We start from the raw sequence: 22,073 nt of genomic DNA, 5'->3' as shown, positions 1-22,073 counted from the left end.
GACATATAAACTATAAAGTTCTTAAAGGATGGCCTGTCCACTATGTGACTGAATATCCAGTAAGGTATATGCATTAACACACCTATTTACATATTCAACAAGAAATAGTATTGTTACAACTTGTGTATAGCATAGCATCATCCTCTGGAATACCGATATGCCAGTATATTGTGAATTTGTGTTAAGTTGTCCAGTGTTTCAGAAATAATTCTGTTATTATTAGCTGACATTGGGTAGTATTTTACCCATTTTTAATATTACAATTTGTTTATATAGTCATTCACCAGAAAAAGTTGTTGTTCTGTATCAGTCAGTCAAAATACTAAGTCATATTTAATATTTTAAAAAGACAAACAATAAATTTACTTTTCTTATTAAACAGACTCAATATTACAATAAGCCTAGATTCTCTATGTCCTTGTAACATGGAATCACTATACTAAAGAAGCAAAGAAGAAAAGAAGCTTTGATATAAAAAAGCAGATCCCATTATGAATACTTTGTGCATGTTTTAATAGTATATGTGTCAGGTCTATGTTTGCAATCTCTATGAAAATAATTCAAGTTTCAAATCATTTTCCCTCTTATCTCTGTTTGGAAATAGAGCTAGGAATGGCTAGTTTACAGAAATGTATACTGTAGCAATAAAGCATATACATTGCAGCCTAAGACAAAGCCATCTAACATATTATGCAAGTTATTTCCAGGGAGAAATGAACAAAGACAGAAAACAATGCTCGCATTAATTTGCATAACTAAGCATTTTCCTTGAAAACCAAGTACAGATTCCCTTTTCATGGTGTGAGTATTATTACTAGGTACACTGAAGCTTTATTAGAGCAGAGCCTGAAATACACATCAGACAAAAAAGACTGTTAGGATCTTCTTTCAACTAGTTAGCAATTAAAACAATATTTATATAGTATTAAGTCCTTATTAACCAAATTCTGTTTCCTTCATTCATAAATGTGCAGCACATTCTAGATCTGCATTTAAATCATAGAATGGCTTACTCGGAATTGCTACTATAAGATCTTGCAGGATACTACATCAACGATTTCTTTCTATTAGCCAGATTATATCTGATACAAAGAAAATGTCCATTTCTGAATTTGAGAGCTCACCAAAAAAAAAAAAAAAGCTTTTACATTAGTAAAATATAGAGGCTGTAAACCTCTGAATCTCTTCAATATTTTAAATCCTTAGTTAGTCTACTGCACTCTGAGTTCTGGAAAAGCAATACACAAATTCAGTCTTTTGCTTTGTATTATATTTTCTTGTGTGACATTTGGTCTTTGGGTTAGACAAGGTACATCAGAGTCAGGACTCCTGGAGTCTGTTCCTGTTACTGCCATTTAGGGCCCTGATCCCACTGAGGTCTATGGGGAAATTATACTGTACTGCCTTGGTCAAGTCACTTACGGCCAAATTTTCAAAAGTAATCTCTAATTTAAGATACCTCAATTTTTGCCTTGGAAAGCTCATCTCAGCTGCACCATTTGCCTCTCAGTGAAGCCCAGTTTGACACAATTTTACAGCTGTTCAGTTGCTTTTTATCTCTCAGTATTGCATTTAATGCCTTTCTGCAAATTCTTTGAGCATTGTTCAGCTTTCTGAAATTTTAAAGAACTAAAATAATCATTCTAACTTACTCAGTTATAGGTCAGAAGTAAAAGCAAGACAGGATGTGAAACCCGACATCCGACAACCTCCATTTACTGACTACAGGCAGCCTTCAGCGGACTATAGACAGCCTCCGTTAGACTACAGGCATCCTCCAGTAGTGGATTACCAGCAGCCACCACCTCTGGACTACAGACAGCCACCTTTAATAGATTACAGACAACATTCTCCTGACACCAGGCAATATCCTCTGTCAGATTACAGGCAGCCCCAGGTACAAAGTGAAATAATCACAGCTCTGAAAACAGGGTTTTTATATGGACCTGAACATTTGTATTCTGATTCCAATTTTTTTTTGAAGAAATTAATTCCAACTTCATTCATACCTGTAAAGTGCTTTATTTTTACACTAAAATAACACTATTTATAATACTGTTGTTACAGCTGCAAGTCGACTATTTGTTATGTTTTGGAGAGTTCAAACAATGATGAGAAAATGCACTTTCCAGAACATTATTCTTCTCCAGCCACTGTATACCAGCAGCATAAATAGTCTCTTACCACGGGCTGTGCTTTAAAGGCACAATCCAGCCCTAAATCAATAAACTCTGGCTGTATCCAGGTCACATGGAATTTCTACATAAATTATCATCTTTCTGTCACTGTAGCAGACATACCTTATTTATAATCAGAAAAATTACAAATATCTCTATGACTTTGAGTCTGAAAAGGAAACTTCTCCTTTTTCAGAAGATCAATCTTGTATATGTTTGGACTTGATGTGAAATAATCTATGTGAGCAGAAACGATCTATACACAAATTAGCCAGATGTCTCTTTTTACACAGAGCCCAGTCTTGCAATGCTTATTCCCAGAAGTAAGCCTTATGTTTGATTTGAATGGGAATGTTCTCATGAGTGGTGTTTACTAATGGGTGTCAGGATTGAAGGATCTGGTGCAAATTTGGGTTATAAAATCTCCCCCTTTCCTTGCCTAAGGGATGAAAAAGCAGATGTCAGAAAGTTTATTAAATCAAGAGGCACATGGTCTAAGTTTCAAGAAGTCCTCATGAAGACCACATTCCTAGGTCAACCCCCTATAGAGTTCACTTCTAGGGCCATATTTTCAAAGCAGGCACACATGCTGTTTCCATGTAAATATGTACATACCTGTTTGTGTAAAAATATATATTTCAAATGACTTCTTTGTACAAGCATATTGGATAATTCCACATTCAAACATATGTTCAAAGGGATTGGTTGTGTTTTTTTCCTTAATGTGCACAAATCCATTCACATAATTAATTTGTTTTTACTCTCTGTGTCTATACAGGATTTTGATTATTTCACTGTTGACATGGAGAAGGGAGCCAAAGGGTTTGGATTTAGTATTCGAGGAGGAAGGGAGTACAAAATGGATTTGTATGTGCTGAGGTTAGCAGAAGATGGGCCAGCAATAAGAAATGGAAGGATGAGGGTGAGTAATTTAACTCTTCTGAAACAGCTCCATAACGTAAATTCTAAGGGATATATTTTTTTCAGAAGATTTTGTGCACTGCATGTAAGAAATAGTTATATTTTGTGACAAGATCAGATAGAAATCGTATAATACTTGTCCAGAGAAGGACAAACACTTTTATATTGTTAAATGGCCTAACAAGAGCTGAAGAAATTACATTAAATAGACAGTAGGTCTAGGTAATTTATTTGTGGATTGGATATGTCATTTTTGATTGCTTTTGTCATAAACATACAGCTACAGGTAGCATAAAATCCCTCCTTTACCTGTAAAGGGTTAAGAAGCTCAGATAACCTGGTTGGCACCTGACCAAAAGGACCAATAAGGGGAGAAGGTACTTTCAAATCTGTGGGGGAAGGTTTTTGTTTTGTGTTTCTTTGTGTTCTCTCCGGGACAGCGAGGAACCAGGGCAGGGAAACTACATCTCCTATGACCTTGAGGAAGTCACTTCACTTCTGTCTCACCTCAAATTGTTTCACCCACTTCAATTCTAATATCTTTGGTCAGGGACTAACTTTCACTATTTGTTTGTATATCACCTAGTACAATGGAGCTCCAAACTCAGTTGAAGCTTCTAGGTGTTGTTATAATATAAATAATAATAAAAACCACAGCAGTGCACTGAGTGTGACAAAATTGCAAAGTTAATTTAGGAAATTCCACATGACTTTAAAAACGTGTTATATATAAGAAAAATAAGTGGATCAAAATATGTGCTTTGGGTCTGTCCAGCTGTTGTAGTGAAGAGTTTATCTGAAGAGTAGGTATAAACTCATCTACACTTGCACTTTAATACATAACAATTCATTGAGTGCACAAAAAAGTGTGGGGAAAGGCAACCATGACAGTACAGTTAGACCAAGAATCAGCACAAACTTTTCCTTAAAATATAAAACAAATGCCTACTAGTTGCTCCAATATTTAATTATAAAGATGGGAAATGGAAAAATAGTGCTACGCTAGAAAGAGAATGGCTTGTTGTAATGCTGCAGTTCTGAATGAAATTCTGCCCTCACTTGCATCCCATGCAACCGGAACAAGTCTACTTTCTGTCTTGAAAGAATACGGCAGTCTAACCATGCTAATACAAAGTTAAAGGTGAAAAATTTCATCACACAAGTCAGGATTTTCAGAAATTTTGTTATGGTCCGTGTGTCACTGTTAGCTAGCACACTTTGCACATACAGTTTGTAAGACTCGATTTGGTCCTGGAGTATGCATAAGCCACAAAGCCCGTGCATTGTGAGCTTTCCTGAAGAGGAGCTACGGAAACACAGGCCACCCAACAACTTCCCTTCCACTAGGAACCTAAAGCCAGCCAGCACTGCCCAATAAATGAGAACCACTGCCTAGCTATATATAGAGTATGTAATATATGTAATATAGAGTATGTAATGTAGGTGTGAGTTAACATTTACTTTAGAATCGTATATTTTAATGTTTTTACTTGTGTTTTCATTTGTTCCTTTATTGCTGTATTATCATAGTTCATTGTACTTAATAAAAAGTCATAACCAGGATATATGATATTAGCCAAGGTGTAACTAATGGTGAGGAAAGCAGTAGAGCTCTTCCTTTACAGTCAACTCTGGAAGTCATATAGTTTAGGGCATATGACCGAGATTACAGAGCCATGAAGGATGGTGCCTTTAGAGAAGCATCATTACAGATAATTTCCTTTATTTAGCCAAAGATCTGACCAGTAAAATTATATGCATAATTTGAATAGAATAATCTCACGAGTATAAAATAGACCTTATAGTCACTGAGTGAATACTACTATATCCATTTTAAACAAGTAAGGACAGTAAGCCAGTTCATGGCTCTTTTCAGTCTCATTGGGAAATATTTTATAATATTCCATGAAAAATACTAATTTCTTTTCTAAAATAAATATTAAAATGTATCTAATTTTTTAGTTGTTATACAAAGCCAACTATCATGGTTACCGGGCACGCCATGTCTTAGACCCCTTTTTGTCCTTTGCAAGTGCACTCATTTGGGGACCTCTTTGGGTGGAACCATGCTAGACCAGATCTCTGGGCTACATTCCACCACCACCACCCTCCGCTTACCAACCATGTTAACCCCACAGGCTCAGCTGAGTTTGGCAACTGTAAGCCCTTTATCTCTGGGGACCAGTGACCAGCTGATTAAAGTGACTCAAAAACAGCTTCTTCAAAACAAATTTGTTTGCCAAAAGGAAGATAGCATCCAGGAAAATGGGTTTAAACAACAAAGAGTCCTACAGAGAGACAGGGGGGGTGAGGAAATGTCTTTTATTGGACCAACCTTCTATTGGTGAGATAAACAAGCTTTTGAGCTTACACAGAGCTCTTCTTCAGGAAGCTTAAAAGCTTGTCTCTCTCACCAACAGAAGTTGGTCCAATAAAAAATATTACCTTATCCACCTCGTCTCGCTAATATCCCGAGATCAACACAGCTACAACACTGCATACAAAGAGTCCTGTACACCTATCCTTACCAAAGCTTAACCTCTCTATTCAGAGCTCAGCTAAGGACAGTTTATTCCCATCTCTGGGTTGTGGGCGTCAGCCTTCTTGCTGCAGGACCTGCGTTTCTCTATCTGCCAGCGCCTTCTCTCCAGCTGCTGCTACTGACAGCCCACTTAGCACCCACTTCTTCCCTATGCCAGCATCTTTATGGTTTAGGATTCCCTTTGGTCCTAGGCTTTCAGTCTCGAGAAGAGTAAACCATGTCAGCCTGCTGGAAGCCAGGCAGGGGCATTTACCAATTAATAGCTCTGCGCATCGTTCCCTTAAAGAGCTTTATCTGTCATTTTCCTCTTTGCTTCCCCTTTAACAACCTCCTTGGGTTTAACTCCTGGCGGTAAGGCAGGATAATAGCAAAGATAAATTGAGGTTCATACGATACTTTTAAAAAATAATATGCATAACTGTGTCATTCGCCACACCAATCAAGTCAAGAAAGGAGAAGTTAAGGCTGGATATGCCATTGTGAAGAATATGTTAAGATACAATTGACCGTGTTAGGGATTGAGGCCTGCTCTACACGTAAAAATTTTACCAGTATAACTGTGTCAGATAGGCGTGAGATTTTTATCATTATATTTATTCAAAAGTCCCTGGGTGGGTGCAGTTATACTGGTATAACAGTGACTTAGGGCTTGGCTACACTTGCAAGTTAGAGTGCATTAAATCGGCCCCAGGCACCCTAACTCCTGAGGTGTCCCCATTGGCAAGGCACGTAGAGCGCCTAGACTCTGCAGCTGGAGCGCTCCTGGTAATCCACCTCCATGAGAAGCATAACGCTTGCTGCGCCCCGGCTGAAATGCCCGGGTGTCAGTGTGGACAACATGTTGCATTACTGCGCTGTGATTGGCCTCCGGAAACGTCCCATAATCCCCTGAAGTCAAGTGGCCACTCTTGTCATTGTTTTGAACTCGGTGGCAGGCATGCGGATATCCGCTTTCAAAGCTCCGTTTCTGACAGCCGGCTGCTTATCTGCTCCGGGACAAAGCAACCATTACTGTGGAATGCTGCTGCTGTGAGTGGGGGTGTGCGGGGTGGGGAGAGGGGTCTGCTGCTGTCTGAACTTACAAGCCCAGGGAGGCAGTGGGGGGCCAGGAGTAATGGGAAGGGGGGCCAGGGGAAGCAGCAGGGCACAGGGGCTATGGGGGTGGGTGGGAATAGAAGTGCAGATCCCCTGAAATTGTGACAATGATATTTTCTTTATTTTTTCTAAAGGTTCTAATCCAGCAAAGTACTTACACATGCTTAAGTCCAAGCACTTGAGAGTTCCATGGATTTCAATGGGACAACTTACATGCTTATAACTGAGCATTTGCTTAAGAGTTTGCTGAATTGGGACCTTAATGTCAGAATATATTATGATAAATAAAAAGAACTGGAAAGAACTATTAAACTTTGTAATGTTAATAGAAAAAGAGGGGCAGTTGTGAAACTTCAATCCCAATTCAAGTTCCTAAACTTGAGATCCAAACCCAAGCCACTTCACAAGAGCACTGAGAGTTGGAGTTCTGAACTGGCCCATCATAAAAATAAACCTGAGCTGTGAAGTTGAAATCCGGATCTAGATCTGATCGTCCTCATGTTTCTGAGTTGTCTGGATTCTGTGTCCTAGTCTTGGGTCCATATCTAGTTAAAATTGAATTGTAGAGAGAAAATGGAATTGTAGGTAAGCTCAGAAACGTGACTTGAACATCCCTGTTAACTGGGTTGGGCACAGGAGATTGAGCACAGAAATCTGTTTTAATTTACTTTCCAAAACACTATCCTCCTGCCATGAAATCTGTTTGTACAGGTTTGCTAACGATGCCCCATAGTCATCATTCTGTGGTATTATAGATACCAGAGGAGTCAGGTGCCAGAAGAGACATTATAGCCACCACAGGGGTTAGCAAGAGATTTCTGGTACTTCTGATGCCTAAGAGAGCCAGTGTCTCCCTATAAACCCAGAAGAGAGAGTGGATTCAAATGGAGAGGAAAAATAATTTTATACGGTTAAATTAGAGCTGATTCCTGATATAATTATTGGGTGCTGATATTATCACAAGAGCTCTAAAAGATCATATCAAAGGATTGGTTTGCAAATATCTCTGTTCTTCAAATCAGTGATTCTCAACCTTTCCAGACTGCTGTACGCCTTTCAGGAGTCTGATTTCAGCCCCTGGAGGCGGGGCTTCGGCTTCAGCTTCAGTGTGTATCCTGGCTTCGCAGAGCCCCTGCTTGCCACCTCCTAATGCTGGCCCTGCATATGCAACCCCCCTAAATTCATCCCATGACCTCCCCCTGGGGGCCACCACTCCAGATTGAGAAACACTGATATAGTATATAGAGCAGTATAAGTTAGTTATTATCTAAATGAAATTTTAATTTGTACTGACTTCACTAGTGCTTTTTATGGAGCCTGTTTAGGCAAATATCTAGATAAGTTGAGGTATCCCCTGGAAGACCTCTGCATATCCCCAAGGGTACCCGTGCCCCTGGTTGAGAACCACTGCTTCAAACTGATATAATACACCCATGCAATACAGAGCTTCTTCGTGTGTAGCTGTCTTTTAGAAGTCTCCAGGTGCTATTACATAGTATTGTAAAACATAACATCAAAAGTAGCTCTAGAAATCAAAACTGCTTTGTCTCCTGAGTACCTGCCATGAACCCCACTGCATACCACCAGAACCTTTAAATTGTGCCCCCGCCACTATCAGCAGTTACCAGTCACTTCTTCCCAGATCCTTCTCAGCAGTGCTGCTGCCAAGCCAGTTATCCCCCATTCTCTGTTTGTTCATTTGGGCTTTCTTCCCTAGGTGTAGCACCTAATATTTGTCTTTGTTGAATTTCATTTTGCTGTCTACAGCCCAGTTCTCCAATGTATCAAAATACCTTTGAATTTTAGCTCTATCCTCCAAGGGTTGGCAACCCTCCCCACCCACCTCCCCAGCTTTGTGTCATCTGCAAATTTGATCAATATGCTCTCTAGACCTACATCCAGGTCATTAATAAAGATATTAATTAACACTGGCTCCAGAACAGATCCCTGTAGAACCCCACTCAAGACCTCCTTCCAATCTGACCTCATTTCATTAATAGTTACTCATTGTTTGTGGTTGTTAAATCAATTATGTATCCACTTAATGGTAGTTCTGCCAAACCAGCATTTCTCCAGCTTACTTATCAGAATGTCATGTGGGACTGTACCAAAAGCTCTGCTAAAGTCCAGGTATATTATGTCCACCACATTCCCCCTCTATCCACCAAACCAGTTACCCAGACAAAGAAAGAAATCAAGCTGGTTTGGCATGATTTGTTCTTAGTAAATTCATGCTGGTTGCTAGTGATTACCTCTTCATCCTCCAGGTATTCGCAAATTGAATGTTTTATACATTGCTCTAACAGCTTCCCAGGTACTGCGGTCAGGCTCACAGGTCTACAGTTCCTCAGCTTTTCCTTTTTATCATTTTTTAAATGGGCACTATGCTAGCCCTTCTCAAGTCTTACGAGACCTCTCCTGTCATCCAGGAGTTTGCAAATATTATTGCCAATGGCTCTGAGATTTCTTCAGCCAATTCTTTTAGCACTCTGGGGTGAATAGCATCAGGCCCCGCTGACTTGAATTCATTCTCATTAGTCAGAAGATATCTGACGCGTTCTTTACTTATCATGATCTTCATCTCTTCCCCTTATTGTCTGTGGTAACTTCGCTAGTTGTCCGGTCACATGTTACTTTTTGTGAGAAAACTGAAGCAAAGTAGGCATTGAGCAGTTCTGTCTCCTGTTACCAGCTCACCTTCTCCAGCGGGCCCACACCATCCCTGATCTTTTTTTTTCGTCTGACATATTTGTAGAACCCCTTCTTGTTGTCTCTAACATTTCTTGCCAGCTGTAACTCATTATTTACCTTGGCTTTTCTGATTTTGTCTCTACATGCTCAAGCTATTTCCATATATACTTCCTTGGTGACATGTCCCTCCTTTCATTCCCTGGATGTATCCCTTTTGGGTTGTAGATCGCTAAAAAGCTCCTTGTGCAGCCATAGTGGCCTCCTGTGGCTCTTCTTATCTTTCCTCTGCATTGGAATAGTTCGCTGTTGAGTCTCTAATACTGTATTACATCTTTTAGGAACTGCCAGCCCTCTTCAAATCTTTTTCTTCCTAATTGGTCTTTCCATGGGACCTTTCCTACTATTCCTCTGCGTTGGTTTAAATCTGAAGTCCAGTGTCCTTGTTTTGCTATTCTCATGTCCTTCTTTCCTTGGGATCTTGAATTCTGTCAGACCATGATCACTTCCTCCCAAGTTCCCAACCACATTCACGTTCGCAACTAATTTATCCCTATTGGCAACACCAATTCCGAAATGGATGACCCCCCTAATTATTTCCAAAACTTTCTGAATTAAAAAGTTGCCCCCTCTACATGCTAAGAACCTGCAGGACATAATATGTTTTTCTGTAATAGTGTTCCAACAGCTATTAGGGAAGTGACAATCCTCCATTAATACTAGTTCATATGTGTTAGCTAATCTTGTTACCTGCTTGTAGAATGCCTCATCCACTTCCTTGTCATGATTTGGTGGTCTATAATAGACCCCCACCGTAGATTCGCTACTGTTCTTTTCCCTTAGAATCCTCACCCAGAGACTCTCAATAGGTCTCTGCTTACTTCCTTTTGGACCTTGGAGCAAGTGTATACATTCTTGACGTACAGCACAATGCCTCTTCTTTTTTTCCCTTACCTGTCCTTCTGGAACAAGCTATATCCCTCAGTGCTGGTACTCCCATCATGGGAGTTGTCTCACCAAGTCTGCAATGCAAATTAAGTCATGACTTTCTTCATATACCATGACTTCCAGTTCATCCTGCTTGTTCCCCAAACTCCTTGCATTGGTATGCAGGCATCAAAGATGTTTTGCAGACTGCCCTGTTGCTTTTCTTCTTGCCTCTTTAACGCATTTGTGATTTCCAGTCCCTTCTCAAGAATTTAGCCCTTTCCCCTTGACTTCCTTACTTGAGGCTAGATGCGCATTGGCCAGATTTTTGTCACTATGCCCCATAAGACCTAGTTTAACGCTCACCTTATCACATTAGCTGTATGATGTACAAAGATGATCTTCCCGATATTTGATATATGGAGCCCATCCCAGCACAGTAATCCTCTTTCCTGGAATATTATATCTGCAGAATCCAAAATCTTTGAAACAAAATCTAAGAAATTAGGAAAATCACTCTAAATAAAGAATGTGGATATAACCATCTACTGCAAAGGATAATAAACACAAAAGAATAGCTTACCAGGGAATATAATTGAAGCAAAAAATGTAAATTAATTACAGATGCCTAGATTTTGAGAGAGGAGACAATAGAAAAGAATGGAGAAAAGATAGTAAGGGGAAACCCAAAAAAGAAAGGGAGGCATATGACGCTTCTTTGAATTATAAACAGAAGTAATTTTAACTATACAAAATTAAAAATACTTTCAAACTGCACTACCAGTATCCATCAACCCATAAATCATTGGAGGGAAAATGGTGATCCACTGGGGTTGCATTTTAACTGGTGTATTCTGCAGTCTTAGGTGATGTAGACTCACCTTTTTTATAGTCAGACAAATGGTGAGTCTGAGGTTACTAAACCTCCCTAACAGCTGCACTACAATATTTAATGTTCTGGATGATGAAGATGACAAGGAGTATGCATCCGATGAAGTGAACTGTAGCTCACGAAAGTTTATGCTCAAATAAATTGGTTAGTCTCTAAGGTGCCACAAGTACTCCTTTTCTTTTTGCGAATACAGACTAACACGGCTGTTACTCTGAAACATGACAAGGAGACTTACCCTGTCAGCTTGCTCCTCTTTCTGCCAATCCTGCCAAAGTCAGTCCCAACCCCTGCCCCTGTAGGAAGTGGACTCCGTGCTTGTAGAAGGGAAAAGCAAGGGACATGTGAGAAGAGGATGGACACTCTCTGCTATCATCCCCCTGCAGATATGCGGGGATTTTCTGGTAGAAAATATTTCTGACCCAGACAATAATATTTCAAGCAAGTTATCCCTTCATGTTCAGAATAACCTTTACTTTAGATGTCATGTTTCTTGAGTAGCTGCTGGGGAAGCTGCTGGGAGCTCAGCTGTGTTGTCATGAGCAAGGCTGCGGCAAGTGATCCCATGAGCAAGTGTAGTGAACCCAACCACCACACTATTCATCAACTATAACTATTTGCATTCCTATGGGTGGGTCTCATCCTCTGCTTACTCAGAATGCAAGCGCAGAAAAAAACCCACATAAATAGGAACAATAGGAGAAAATCTTCACAAGGTGAACCTCCAGGCGCTTCCTCTCACCTGTGCAGATATTTTCTGGGTAGAGGACAATCTGGCCCTGTGTCTCTGAAATCAAAGCAAGGAAAAGAGGTGTGGGAAATGGAAAAAAGAACGGGAAAAACATTGTCAAAGTTGAGGGCTTGCAAAGCATGAAAAGTGCAACAAGCTCCAGGACCTGTGTTGGAGTCTATTCAGCAAATACATAAGAAAAGAAAACAGAGTGAAGAAGGTGAAAAAACACTACAAAGTTTAGGAGGATGTGAAAATCCTACACAGGTGAGGTCAGTGGCTGGGTCAATTGACTCCATGGCAATAAATAAACTGAGAAAGATGAGTGTACAAGGCTGATGGACCCGAAAGCATTAGCAATGAGATGTGAGACATTCACTTATGAAAGATACACTAAGAACACAGAGGAGATGAAACAATTTAAAGTACTGTCTGGAAGAGGGGGAAAGTAATGTAACTGAACTCAACAAGTGGCAAGATATCAAAGGCTCCGTGTTGTCTCTAAAGTATATTCACCCTCATATTCTTTGTTCCCAGTCCTGCACCATGCTATGTACTTTTGAAGCACTCAGCACTTTACAAGACTGAAGTGCAGAGCTGGTCAAAAAATGGTGTTTACTTCCCTGCAGAAAATTGCAACTTTTTGGCAAAAAAAGTCTAAAACCGAAAACAGAAAATTTCAATTAAAAATTGCTGCTATGGTGCCTTATGCCCCTATTCCCCTCTAGGGAACAGAATTCCAGACCGGATTACATTTGCCAAGATGCAACCCAGTCTCCCCTCCTACAGGGCATTATGGGAGATGTAATCTGGCTGGGGAATGCAACCCAGGTTGGAGAATGGAGGCATGAGGTACACAAACTGCAACTCCCAGGAGCACCTGTTCATCATTTCTGAATTGAAATGTTTGTGTTTGGGACGTTCTGCTTTTTGATGAAGATTCAAAGCTCTCCATAGAAAGTGGACACTTTTTGCAAAAATGTTCATTTAATTGAAAGCTCAATTTTCTATTGAAAAAAACTGTTTCAACAGAACATTTTCAACCAGCCGTAGTAGAAGTCGCCTTTTTGCTTTCCACTTGCCTGCGACTGTTGTTTATAACAGCTGCTGTATTTGCTTAGACATACATTGAATTACCTGTGCCAAAATCTATAAAACACAATAAATTTACTCCAGATTTACGGCAATGTAACTGAAAGCAGAAAATGATGTCATGTATCTGACCCATTGCTTTGTAAATCCTTTTGACATACATTTAGTATGAAAGATACTATAGAAAACCAAATTTTATAATAAAAGCAAAAATTGTGTGAGGAGAGCAGCTGAAAGTTTGCCAGTGCTCTTCAGTGGCTGTGTTGATGCTATTAAAATGTTTGAAATAGTAATTCTCCCCTCCCATTTTAGTAATTTCCCCTCTCTCCCATTTTACTGAATGTCTGGATTTGATTTTGGATTACTGAAATCTGCAGATTCGTGGAAGTGCCTTAGTCTTTGTTATGGCAAGAATGTCCCTCGTGCACAGCAATAGACCACATGGCCTAGTGGATAGTGCAGTAGACTGGGACTCAGGAGACCTGGGTTTTACGCATGATGTTGTCACCAGCATCCTTGGACAAGTCCCTTCACGCTCAATTTCCCCATCTGTAAAATGGGGATAACACTTTCCTGCTTTGTATAGCACTTGGAGATGCTACATAAGAACTAGTTATTATTTGTTTCTATCTGTGTTTCACTTGCTGTTTTTTAAATTTTGTATTATACTGTGCTACGTGGCTTACATTATACCTTGATGTGCATCGTCTGTTTCTCTTTATAAATTACCCACATAGAAAGCAGTTTTTAATGATTTTCAGAACCATCATGACAAAGAAATACACTAAGACAGCACATTCTTTAGTTGCTGTCATTATCTAGTGATTTGCAATCTACCCTAGTGGTACAAACCAACATTTAGCTGCCCTTTCCCTCTGAATTGTCAGTCCTCATGGGGCACTTTCATTCAAATGCCAATTCCTTACTTCATCCATCACTATCCAGCTATACTTGTAGAGAGGTTGGGGTGTGATTGATCAGAATTCTGGGAATTAAGTTGGGATATTCAAGCATATTAGCTGCATGCCAGCCGAGAGCACAGTGAATCAGCATGCTATTTTAGTACAAATGGCAATACCCAAGGAAGTTTGTATTGACACATAGACAAAAATTTGACCAACTGTATTGTGTATATACAGCAAAGAAATGTAAAATGAGTTTCTTTAGGATAGTAAATATATTTCAGCAGTAAGAAGGCTTAATAAATTGTGAGATTTAACCACAAGTGAGAGATAAGACAGTATCATTCTCAAAAGCTGAATACATTTTATAGAGATCATTTGTGGAAAAGTAAAGAGAAAAAATACTTCTTTCACAAATGTGATTAACTTGATTCTCTCAAAAATGTGTTCAGCTTCACTCATTACAAACATCTTTATAACTCTATGGCTAATAACAAAATCCTTGTAACCAGATAAGGAAAAGAATGTTGAGTTAATAATATCTGCTTAATATGGTTTAATGTACTATTTTACAAATAAAATGTCAGGCAGATACTGTACTTAAACCTGCATTTTCTAGGAGAATTATAAAGCTTTCCTGCTCCATGATGTGAATTAGTATAAACTTTAGGAAATTATGCATAACATGCAGAGCATTTTTAAAAATAGTGCTCAGGAAAGATGCCAAATAGCAGGCCTGATGACTGAAGTCCTCTGCCCTAGAACAGGTACAGCATAAGCAGCACCTCTACAAAATTTCTCACACTGCCTCAGTGTGAGAAATTTCTCACACATGCACTGAGTTGGAGGGATAACCTATAGGAGTGACCAGAGGGCTCTGTCTCCATACACATTCAGTGTTTGGCCTCTATGTAGTCTTTCTAACCATGGTTCTGATGATTATCTAGAGGGACCTAGAATGAGATGACCTGTCCATTGAAAACAGGATTGAGAACACCAGACAGTTATCAGAAAACTTTCATTTACTAGCACTTTTGTTGGTATAACTTACGTTGCTCAGGGGTGTAAAAAACCTGTCCTTCTGAGTGACCTAAGTTATACCAACAGAAGTGCCCGCGTGGATAGTGCTATGTTGGCAGGAGACACTCTGGTGTGCACATGGGAGAGCTTACAGAGGCGCCGCTGCATTGGTACAGCTGTGCTACTGTAAGGTCTCTAATGTAGCCATGGCCTAACAGTCTCTTCAGGTTTGGATACATGCCATGGAGGTGAAAGGCTCTAGTACATCCTACTAACAGTATATCATGTTACTCCATTAAAATAATTTTAAAAGTGTGTCCATTAAGCACAGTTAGAGAATGAACTAACCTTTCAACTTTGAAAGCCAAATTCGGCTTAGTTTATGGGCAGCAGTGCAATTTTGCCAGCAAAGTTGGAGAGTGCACGTAGACCGTCAGCATACCCTGAGCTGCCCTGGTCCTCTCCCAAGGCCCTTCAGCACTATGAGCCCCATCTCCTAACACCACCACCACGATCCATGAACACCTCAATCTTCCCAGACATTCATTCACTCATTCCTCCTTCCAATTTCCAGTTTCTCTTTACAAAATTCTCCTTGTCCCAACAATGTCCCTCCCCCCCATACACCTCATTACCCCTTCCAATTCTCCCCTCAGCCTTCACCCCAAGCTTGTGTTCCCCAAACTCCCTTTCCCCAAGATTTTTCCTCCCCTCACACTAGTTTGTGGTCCTCAATAGCTCCCTTCCCCTGTAACTGAACCTCTGTGTAGGTGAAAAGAGAGTAAAAGCTGGAGCTGTTGCTGGGTAGGGCGCTGAAACTCCATTTCTTTTTTGCAGCTAGCTCAGATCCCTCCCTGCCCCACTGGACTCCCTCTTATTATCTAATTATCTGCATATATTAACTTGTTGTGACCAAGCACAGAGCAGCTTCATGCCTGCCCTGAGGTAGAGCAATACCTAGTGCCCACTGTAACAGCTTTTTCTCTGCCACTTCAGTAGCTGATTGTCAGCAGAAGGAAGATGGAATTACTGCTTCTTAAGGCAGCAGCCTCAGATGCCCCACTTTGCTGCCTTCCTCTTTCCCTCCCTCTCAAGTGTCTGCTGAAAGACAGAGAGGGGAGGACACACGTCATCCATTCCTCCCAAAAGAGGACATTCATACTTATGTGAAATTATTCTGTGAAATTATTCTGAGGGGTTCAGTCCAGTCCAAATCATAATTTACACTGTAACTGGGTACATCTGATAATTTTGCTCAAATGTTTTTGATGCAGCAACAGCACCCTGCTGTGAGCAAGCTTGCACAGTGTCTGACTATTCCGTGCCGATCTCCAGGGAGTGAAATAAAGGCTTTCTTGTCTACACTCACTGAAAAAAAATCTATTCCAGAATAGCTATTCCAGTAAATTTCCAAGTGTAGACAAGCCCTTAGTCTTTCAGTTTCACTGAGAACAAATGTATGCAAAATACATAATATAAAAAACATGTTTCAATTGTAAAATATAATGCTCATATAAGTGTGGGCTGTTATTTTTCTGAGGATAATTAGTCTCTTTCAAGAGGTTTAATTATAAAATCCATTAATAAGATGGCAGACAGTAATGCCCTCTGCAAAAACTCATCAGGGGCTGCTTTTAACATTAGATTTCTTTGTTTAACATAGATTGAAAGCCTGCACATGCAATTACATTCATTTTTGTGCAGCAGGGAAACTGCACCTCTTTAATGACACAGACACATTTATTCAAGAATTGCATAGTAGCTGAGGCAAGTTTAAGGTAGGCTGGTGTGAGTAGTTTCAAAATATATAAAAACACAAACATCCTTTTTTTGCCACATAGCAGCTATATACATTGTCTCCTTGTGTTGAACATGTTTAAAATTCTGATTGTATGTGCTGGTTGGCTTCTGTTCACAAGACAATTATTAATTACTTAAGTATAAAATAAGGATAGTTCAAAAAGTGTGTAACAAAAGTCACATGCTGGAGGCTCTTTATTCTAATGACTTAAGAAAGCATTACATTTTTATTTCTAATTAACCTATCAATAGTGATGTTGCTTAAATACTCCTTAGGAATATTATCTTCTCATTATTGCCAGAAAACTTGCTGCCCAATTTCATAGTTCAGTTGTTTTTATGCATGGGTGGAGAATCTGAATTAACTTGAACTGAAACAAACTTTTTTTTTAGGGACAACTCTCCCCCACACACACTTGTTTCGTAAGTACATTCAATAAATTAATATGCCATGGAAAAAATGAATAATGTTTATTTTTAAGCTTACACATTATAGGAATACAATACAGTAGCATTTTATTCATTAATTTAATCATGTCAGTAGATAAATTAGTGGATTCTGATAGGTATTTATCTCGACTAGTACTAAAAATTCCGCCAGAGCTACATTTTTTTAAAAAAGAAACATCACATCAAATTAATGCTTGTGAAAGTTTCCAGATTCTTAGCCCTGGAGACTGCATTTCCACAGAATAAATACAGCACAGACAGCAGCCATGCAAGCTTCCCATAGTGACCTGCCAATGAGCTTCATGCTGAAGCGGGTGGGAATATTTTGAGGAAGGGGAAAATAACTCATTCATGCCTTGTCCTTTTAGTTGAGACTGCTAAGAAGGTTACAAATCACTGTTAGTGCCAATTGCAGGGGTGGTTATTGTGCTGCAATGCTTGCCTGCTGGGAACTGGAATGAGCCCACTAACTCATTTCACATAGGCCATCAAACAGCCATCAGATGGGCTGCTTTCATTATAACTGTGCATGCAGCTCCCGTGTAAAGCTGTTTTTAAAGAAAAAAATTGACGTAAAAGACTGGAAGCCACAATCTGTGGCTTTATGATGCTAAAATATTGAATTCCAAGGGCTTACATTCTCCAAACCCTGCATGCTATCTGTGCCTTTGAAAACTGGGAATTGGGGTGCAAGTGTTCTTGTGGGCTGCCATACAAAAATTACACCACATGACATGTTAGTACCAGACACTAATTCTCCAGACATTTGAGGTTCGGTTCAGCTAAGCATCCAATGAGGTGGGGATGTTTAGCTAAACCATTTAGGAACTATCCAGATCATTTTATACCCTCCTCACTTAACACCCCTCCTTTCTTCACAGGTCTCACATGACAAACACAGAAAATTACCCTTCCTTCTTCAGGCCCTGCCTCTCCCGCGGCCCTGAGAAGTCTTCTGACTTGAGATTCCTCCCTCTATGCACATCCTCTGTGGGTACCAAACTGGCCCAACCCTGCTCCTGCTGCTTGTTAGTAGGGTGGGACCAGCTTGCAGCACTCCATTTCCCCCATGTAATATCAACTTCTGGGGGCAGCCAGCCAGCCCACTGCCTCCTTACCTCTGCAACAGAACAACACCAGGTTCTTCCAGTCCCGGCTTGTGTAACTGCACACTAGTATGTTTACAGGCTGGGTTGGAGACGCCCAGGCTATACGAGGCTGGTGTGTTAAACAAGCCATTCTCACAACATAATTTAATTTGTGGACAAAGAAAGAATGCCGTCTAGTGTAAAAGCACAGGGGCCCAGATCCACAAAGGGACTTAGCTCAACTTAAGATTGTAGTGTACACATGCCCTAGGTTAGGTCAATTTACAGCCACCACAGTAATTATGGCAATGGCTGATAGCCACACTACCCTCGTTCTGTTTGTGTTGCACATCCTCACGAGGAGCGCTTCTACTGGCTGAAGAGGGGCAGTGTGAGGGTCTGAGAGCCAGGGCTGTTAGCTCCACACAGCTCCCCACCGGGAATCCAGCTGCCCCCCAGGGCAGGGCTTCTCACCTCCAGCAGGGAGATCCACGCCTGGAGGCCAGTCAGCTGCCATGCTCCCAGCGGGGAGCAGAGAGCCGGGTGGGAGGGGGCATGCCTCTGGTGGATGTGGAGTTATGATATCAGTGTAGTAGGGCTCTTCCATTGGCAGGAGTGAGGCAGTCGTGTGTACGCTGACATAAGCTGCCTTACATCGACCTAACTGTATAGTGCAGACAGTGATGAGCTGCCAAAATCTTAACAACAGGTTCCCTCCTCACCCCACGAGGCGGTCGTTGCCCACCCCTGCCCCCCGGGACTCCTGCCCCATCCAACCCTTCCGTGTTCCTTGACACCCCCCCCCCCAGAACCCCTGCCCCATCCACCCTCCTCCCCTGTCCCCTGACTGCCCCCAGAACCGGGCAGGAGGGTCTCGTGGGCCACCGTAGTGGGTGCCCACTCCACCCCTAAGAGCCAGAGGCACCTGCTGGGGGGCAAGGTGGGGAGTCCCGGCGGTTCTTACCTGGGGCAGCTCCCAGGAAGCATCCAGCAGGTCTCTCTGGTTCCTAGGAGCAGGGGAGCATAGCTAGGTGGAGAGCAGAGGGAGCGGCCGTTCCCCCACTGATCACATCAAAAGTGGCGCCTTAGGCGCCGAATCCCTGGGTGCTCCGGGGCTGGAGCACCCATGGGGAAAATTGGTGGGTGCAGAGCACCCACCGGCAGCTTCCCGCCCAGCCCCAGCTCACCTCACCTCACCTCTGCTCCTCCCCTGAACGCGCCGCCCCGCTCTGCTTCTCCGTGCCCGCCACGCCCAGCTTCCCATGAATCAGCTGTTCAGCGGGAAGCCGGGGAGGGCTGAGAAGCAGGCCGTGGCTTCCCGCTCAGGCTGAGGGTGGCAGAGGTGAACTGGGGCGGGGCGCAGTTCCCTTGCGCACCCCCCACCCCTGGGTTACCTGCTGCGGTGCAGGCGGCCCTCCTCGCGCCCCTCCCGCGCCCGAGCTCACCTCTGCTCTGCCTCCTTGGGCCTGAGCAGGAAGCCGCCGCTTGCTTCTCAGCCTGCCCCGGCTTCCTGGGCAAACAGCTGATTCGCGGGAAGCCTGGGCCGGTGGAGAAGCAGAGCGAGGCGGCGCATTCAGGGGAGGAGGCAGAGGCGGAGCGGAGGTGAGGTGAGCTGGGGTCAGGGGTGGGGCGGGGAGCTGCTGAGCACCCACCAAATTTTCCCCCTGGGTGCTCCAGCGCTGGATCACCCATGGAGTTGGTGCTGAAGGCACCACCTTTGGCCGGTTAAATTTAGAAGCCCTCGCAGAACAACCAGTTCTAAAAGGGCTTCTAAATTTAACAACCGGTTCTAGCGAACCGGTGTGAACCGGCTCCAGCTCACCACTGAGTGCAGACCAGGCCTTAGGCATAGCAATGCTGATTGTCACAATGCCTAACTTGTAGGCGCCTAGAAAATCCAGTAGGCATGCTAAGAGGCAGCCTACCCAACTGGGCCCCATGGGTGAAATGGACGTTCCCTGGGTCATGGATCACTCTGGAGTTAGGCAGGAAATAGATGCCTGAGTGCCTTGAATGAGACATCAGTGCACATGCTCCGAGGCAGAAACTCTGGCAGCTAGGGAACTTCTACTGCAAAAACTTAGGCACTGACTGAGTTTAGGTGTTTTCAGTGTTAGGCGGCAGCCAAGCGGGAGTTTTGTGACTCAAAGTGGAGGCTAAAACTTGGACATAGGCACCTAAGCCTGGGAGTTAGATGCTTAAATACCTTTGTTGCTCTGCGCCAGAGTGACTAAATGTACAATGGCAGTGTTGGTACATTAACCTATAAACTTTGTATACGTTTTTAAGACATCCAAGTGGAAAAGGGTTGCTCTGTGGCCAGAGGTGAAAGTAAGCTGGTCCGGTCCGGCGTTCCAGCAGGAGCCAGTACGCCAGGCCAGACCGGACCGGACCGGCTTCCCTGGCTGTGATTTAACGGGCCCAGTTCTCCTGCCATTGCGAGGAGCCCCGGGCCCATTAAATCACCTCCGGAGCTCCATCAGTGGGGCTTAGGTGGCGCTTTAAAGGGCCCAGGGCTCCCCGCAGTGGCAGGACCGCTGGGACCCCAGCTGCCGGAGCCAGGCTCAGGTGGGGATTTAAAGGGCCCAGAGCTCTGGCCGCTGCAGGGAGCCCAAGGCCCTTTAAAGCGCCACCGGAGCTCTGGCAGTGGGGCTCGGACGGGGCTCCCCGCAGTGGCCGGAGCACCAGGCCCTTTAAATCCCCACCTGAGCCCGGCTGCGGGAGCCCCGGGGCTCTGGCAGCCGTGCTCCAGCACGGATTTAAAATGCTCAGACCTCTATGGCAGCTGGGAGCCCCGGACCCTTTAATTCACCCCTGAGCCCCAGGGCTCCCAGCCGCCTCTGCAGAGGGGTGATTTAAAGGCCCCAGGGATCCCAGCCAGAGCCCCAGGGCCTTTAAATTGCCTCTTCTGGTTGAGGCCACACCCCCACTCAGGACTCCAGCGTACCAGTAAATCCTTTAAGTTACTTTCACCCCTGTCTGTGGCTGAGGTCTCATGCAATAGGCAGGACAGGTGTATACCTTCCTGAGAGACAGCTGAGTTTTGCAGAAATGCCACTTTACAGTAACAGTCAGATTTTCAAACAGCTCCCATATGAAGTGGCCAGATGTTCAAAGGCATTGGGCCTGCAGCACTTTCCATTGCTCTCAATAGGAACTGCTGGGCAATGAGCACTCTTTGAAATCTGGCCACTTCATTTAGGAGCCTAAATGAGAACTGAGCTCTCTTGAAAATCTGGACCAACTGCCCCAACAAAGTTTTGTAGGGGACCAATTTCCCCTTGAGCTGTTAATTAGTGGGACTAGGATGTTGGCCCTTTTAAAACTTCTCATGTTGTTTTATAGTACATTCTTTTATATTTTAAAAAAGTTGAAAACTCCTGAGTGACTCAGCTACCTGCTGCCTGTGTTGAAAGAAATATTTTAATCCATTAAATATATAAAAGGTTATTTTAATAGCAAGTTATTTTCTTCAGTATGGCCAATGAGACCAAAACAAAGGCAACCAGCGGGGCAGCGGTGGAATGTGATATTAACTTAACCTTTTTCCATATTAAAATGGATTAAAATCTCTGGCCACTCAGGAGTGCAGAGGAGTTGCTATGGGCTTTATAAGAAGGACTGTACTCTGAACCATAATTTTCCTGAGTGCCCACCTACAAAGGGTTTTAATCAAGGAGTTTTAAAAACATCTCCTCTTTTTTATCTACACTGGCACTTCTCATGACATCATACAGTCTTCACAGTCTCTC

General features: G+C 42.5%; 1 protein-coding gene across 20 annotated transcripts in view; it reads left to right on the top strand.

Annotated features, from left to right (window-relative positions):
• Nucleotides 1-22,073, top strand: part of MAGI2 (membrane associated guanylate kinase, WW and PDZ domain containing 2) — a 1,187,450-nt gene that overhangs the window by 1,125,635 nt on the left and 39,742 nt on the right. For all 20 annotated transcript variants that reach the window (XM_073328600.1, XM_073328602.1, XM_073328598.1 and 17 more), the window contains 2 exons: nt 1,657-1,897; nt 2,956-3,099. In XM_073328600.1, the coding sequence (XP_073184701.1) occupies nt 1,657-1,897; nt 2,956-3,099 (385 nt within the window). The remainder of the gene's footprint in view (nt 1-1,656; nt 1,898-2,955; nt 3,100-22,073) is intronic.

This window comes from Lepidochelys kempii, chromosome 1 (genome assembly GCF_965140265.1).
Source record: "Lepidochelys kempii isolate rLepKem1 chromosome 1, rLepKem1.hap2, whole genome shotgun sequence".
Lineage (NCBI taxonomy): Eukaryota > Metazoa > Chordata > Testudines > Cheloniidae > Lepidochelys > Lepidochelys kempii.
Note: the sequence above shows the minus strand (reverse complement) of the source record. Positions and strands in the feature narration are given on the sequence as shown.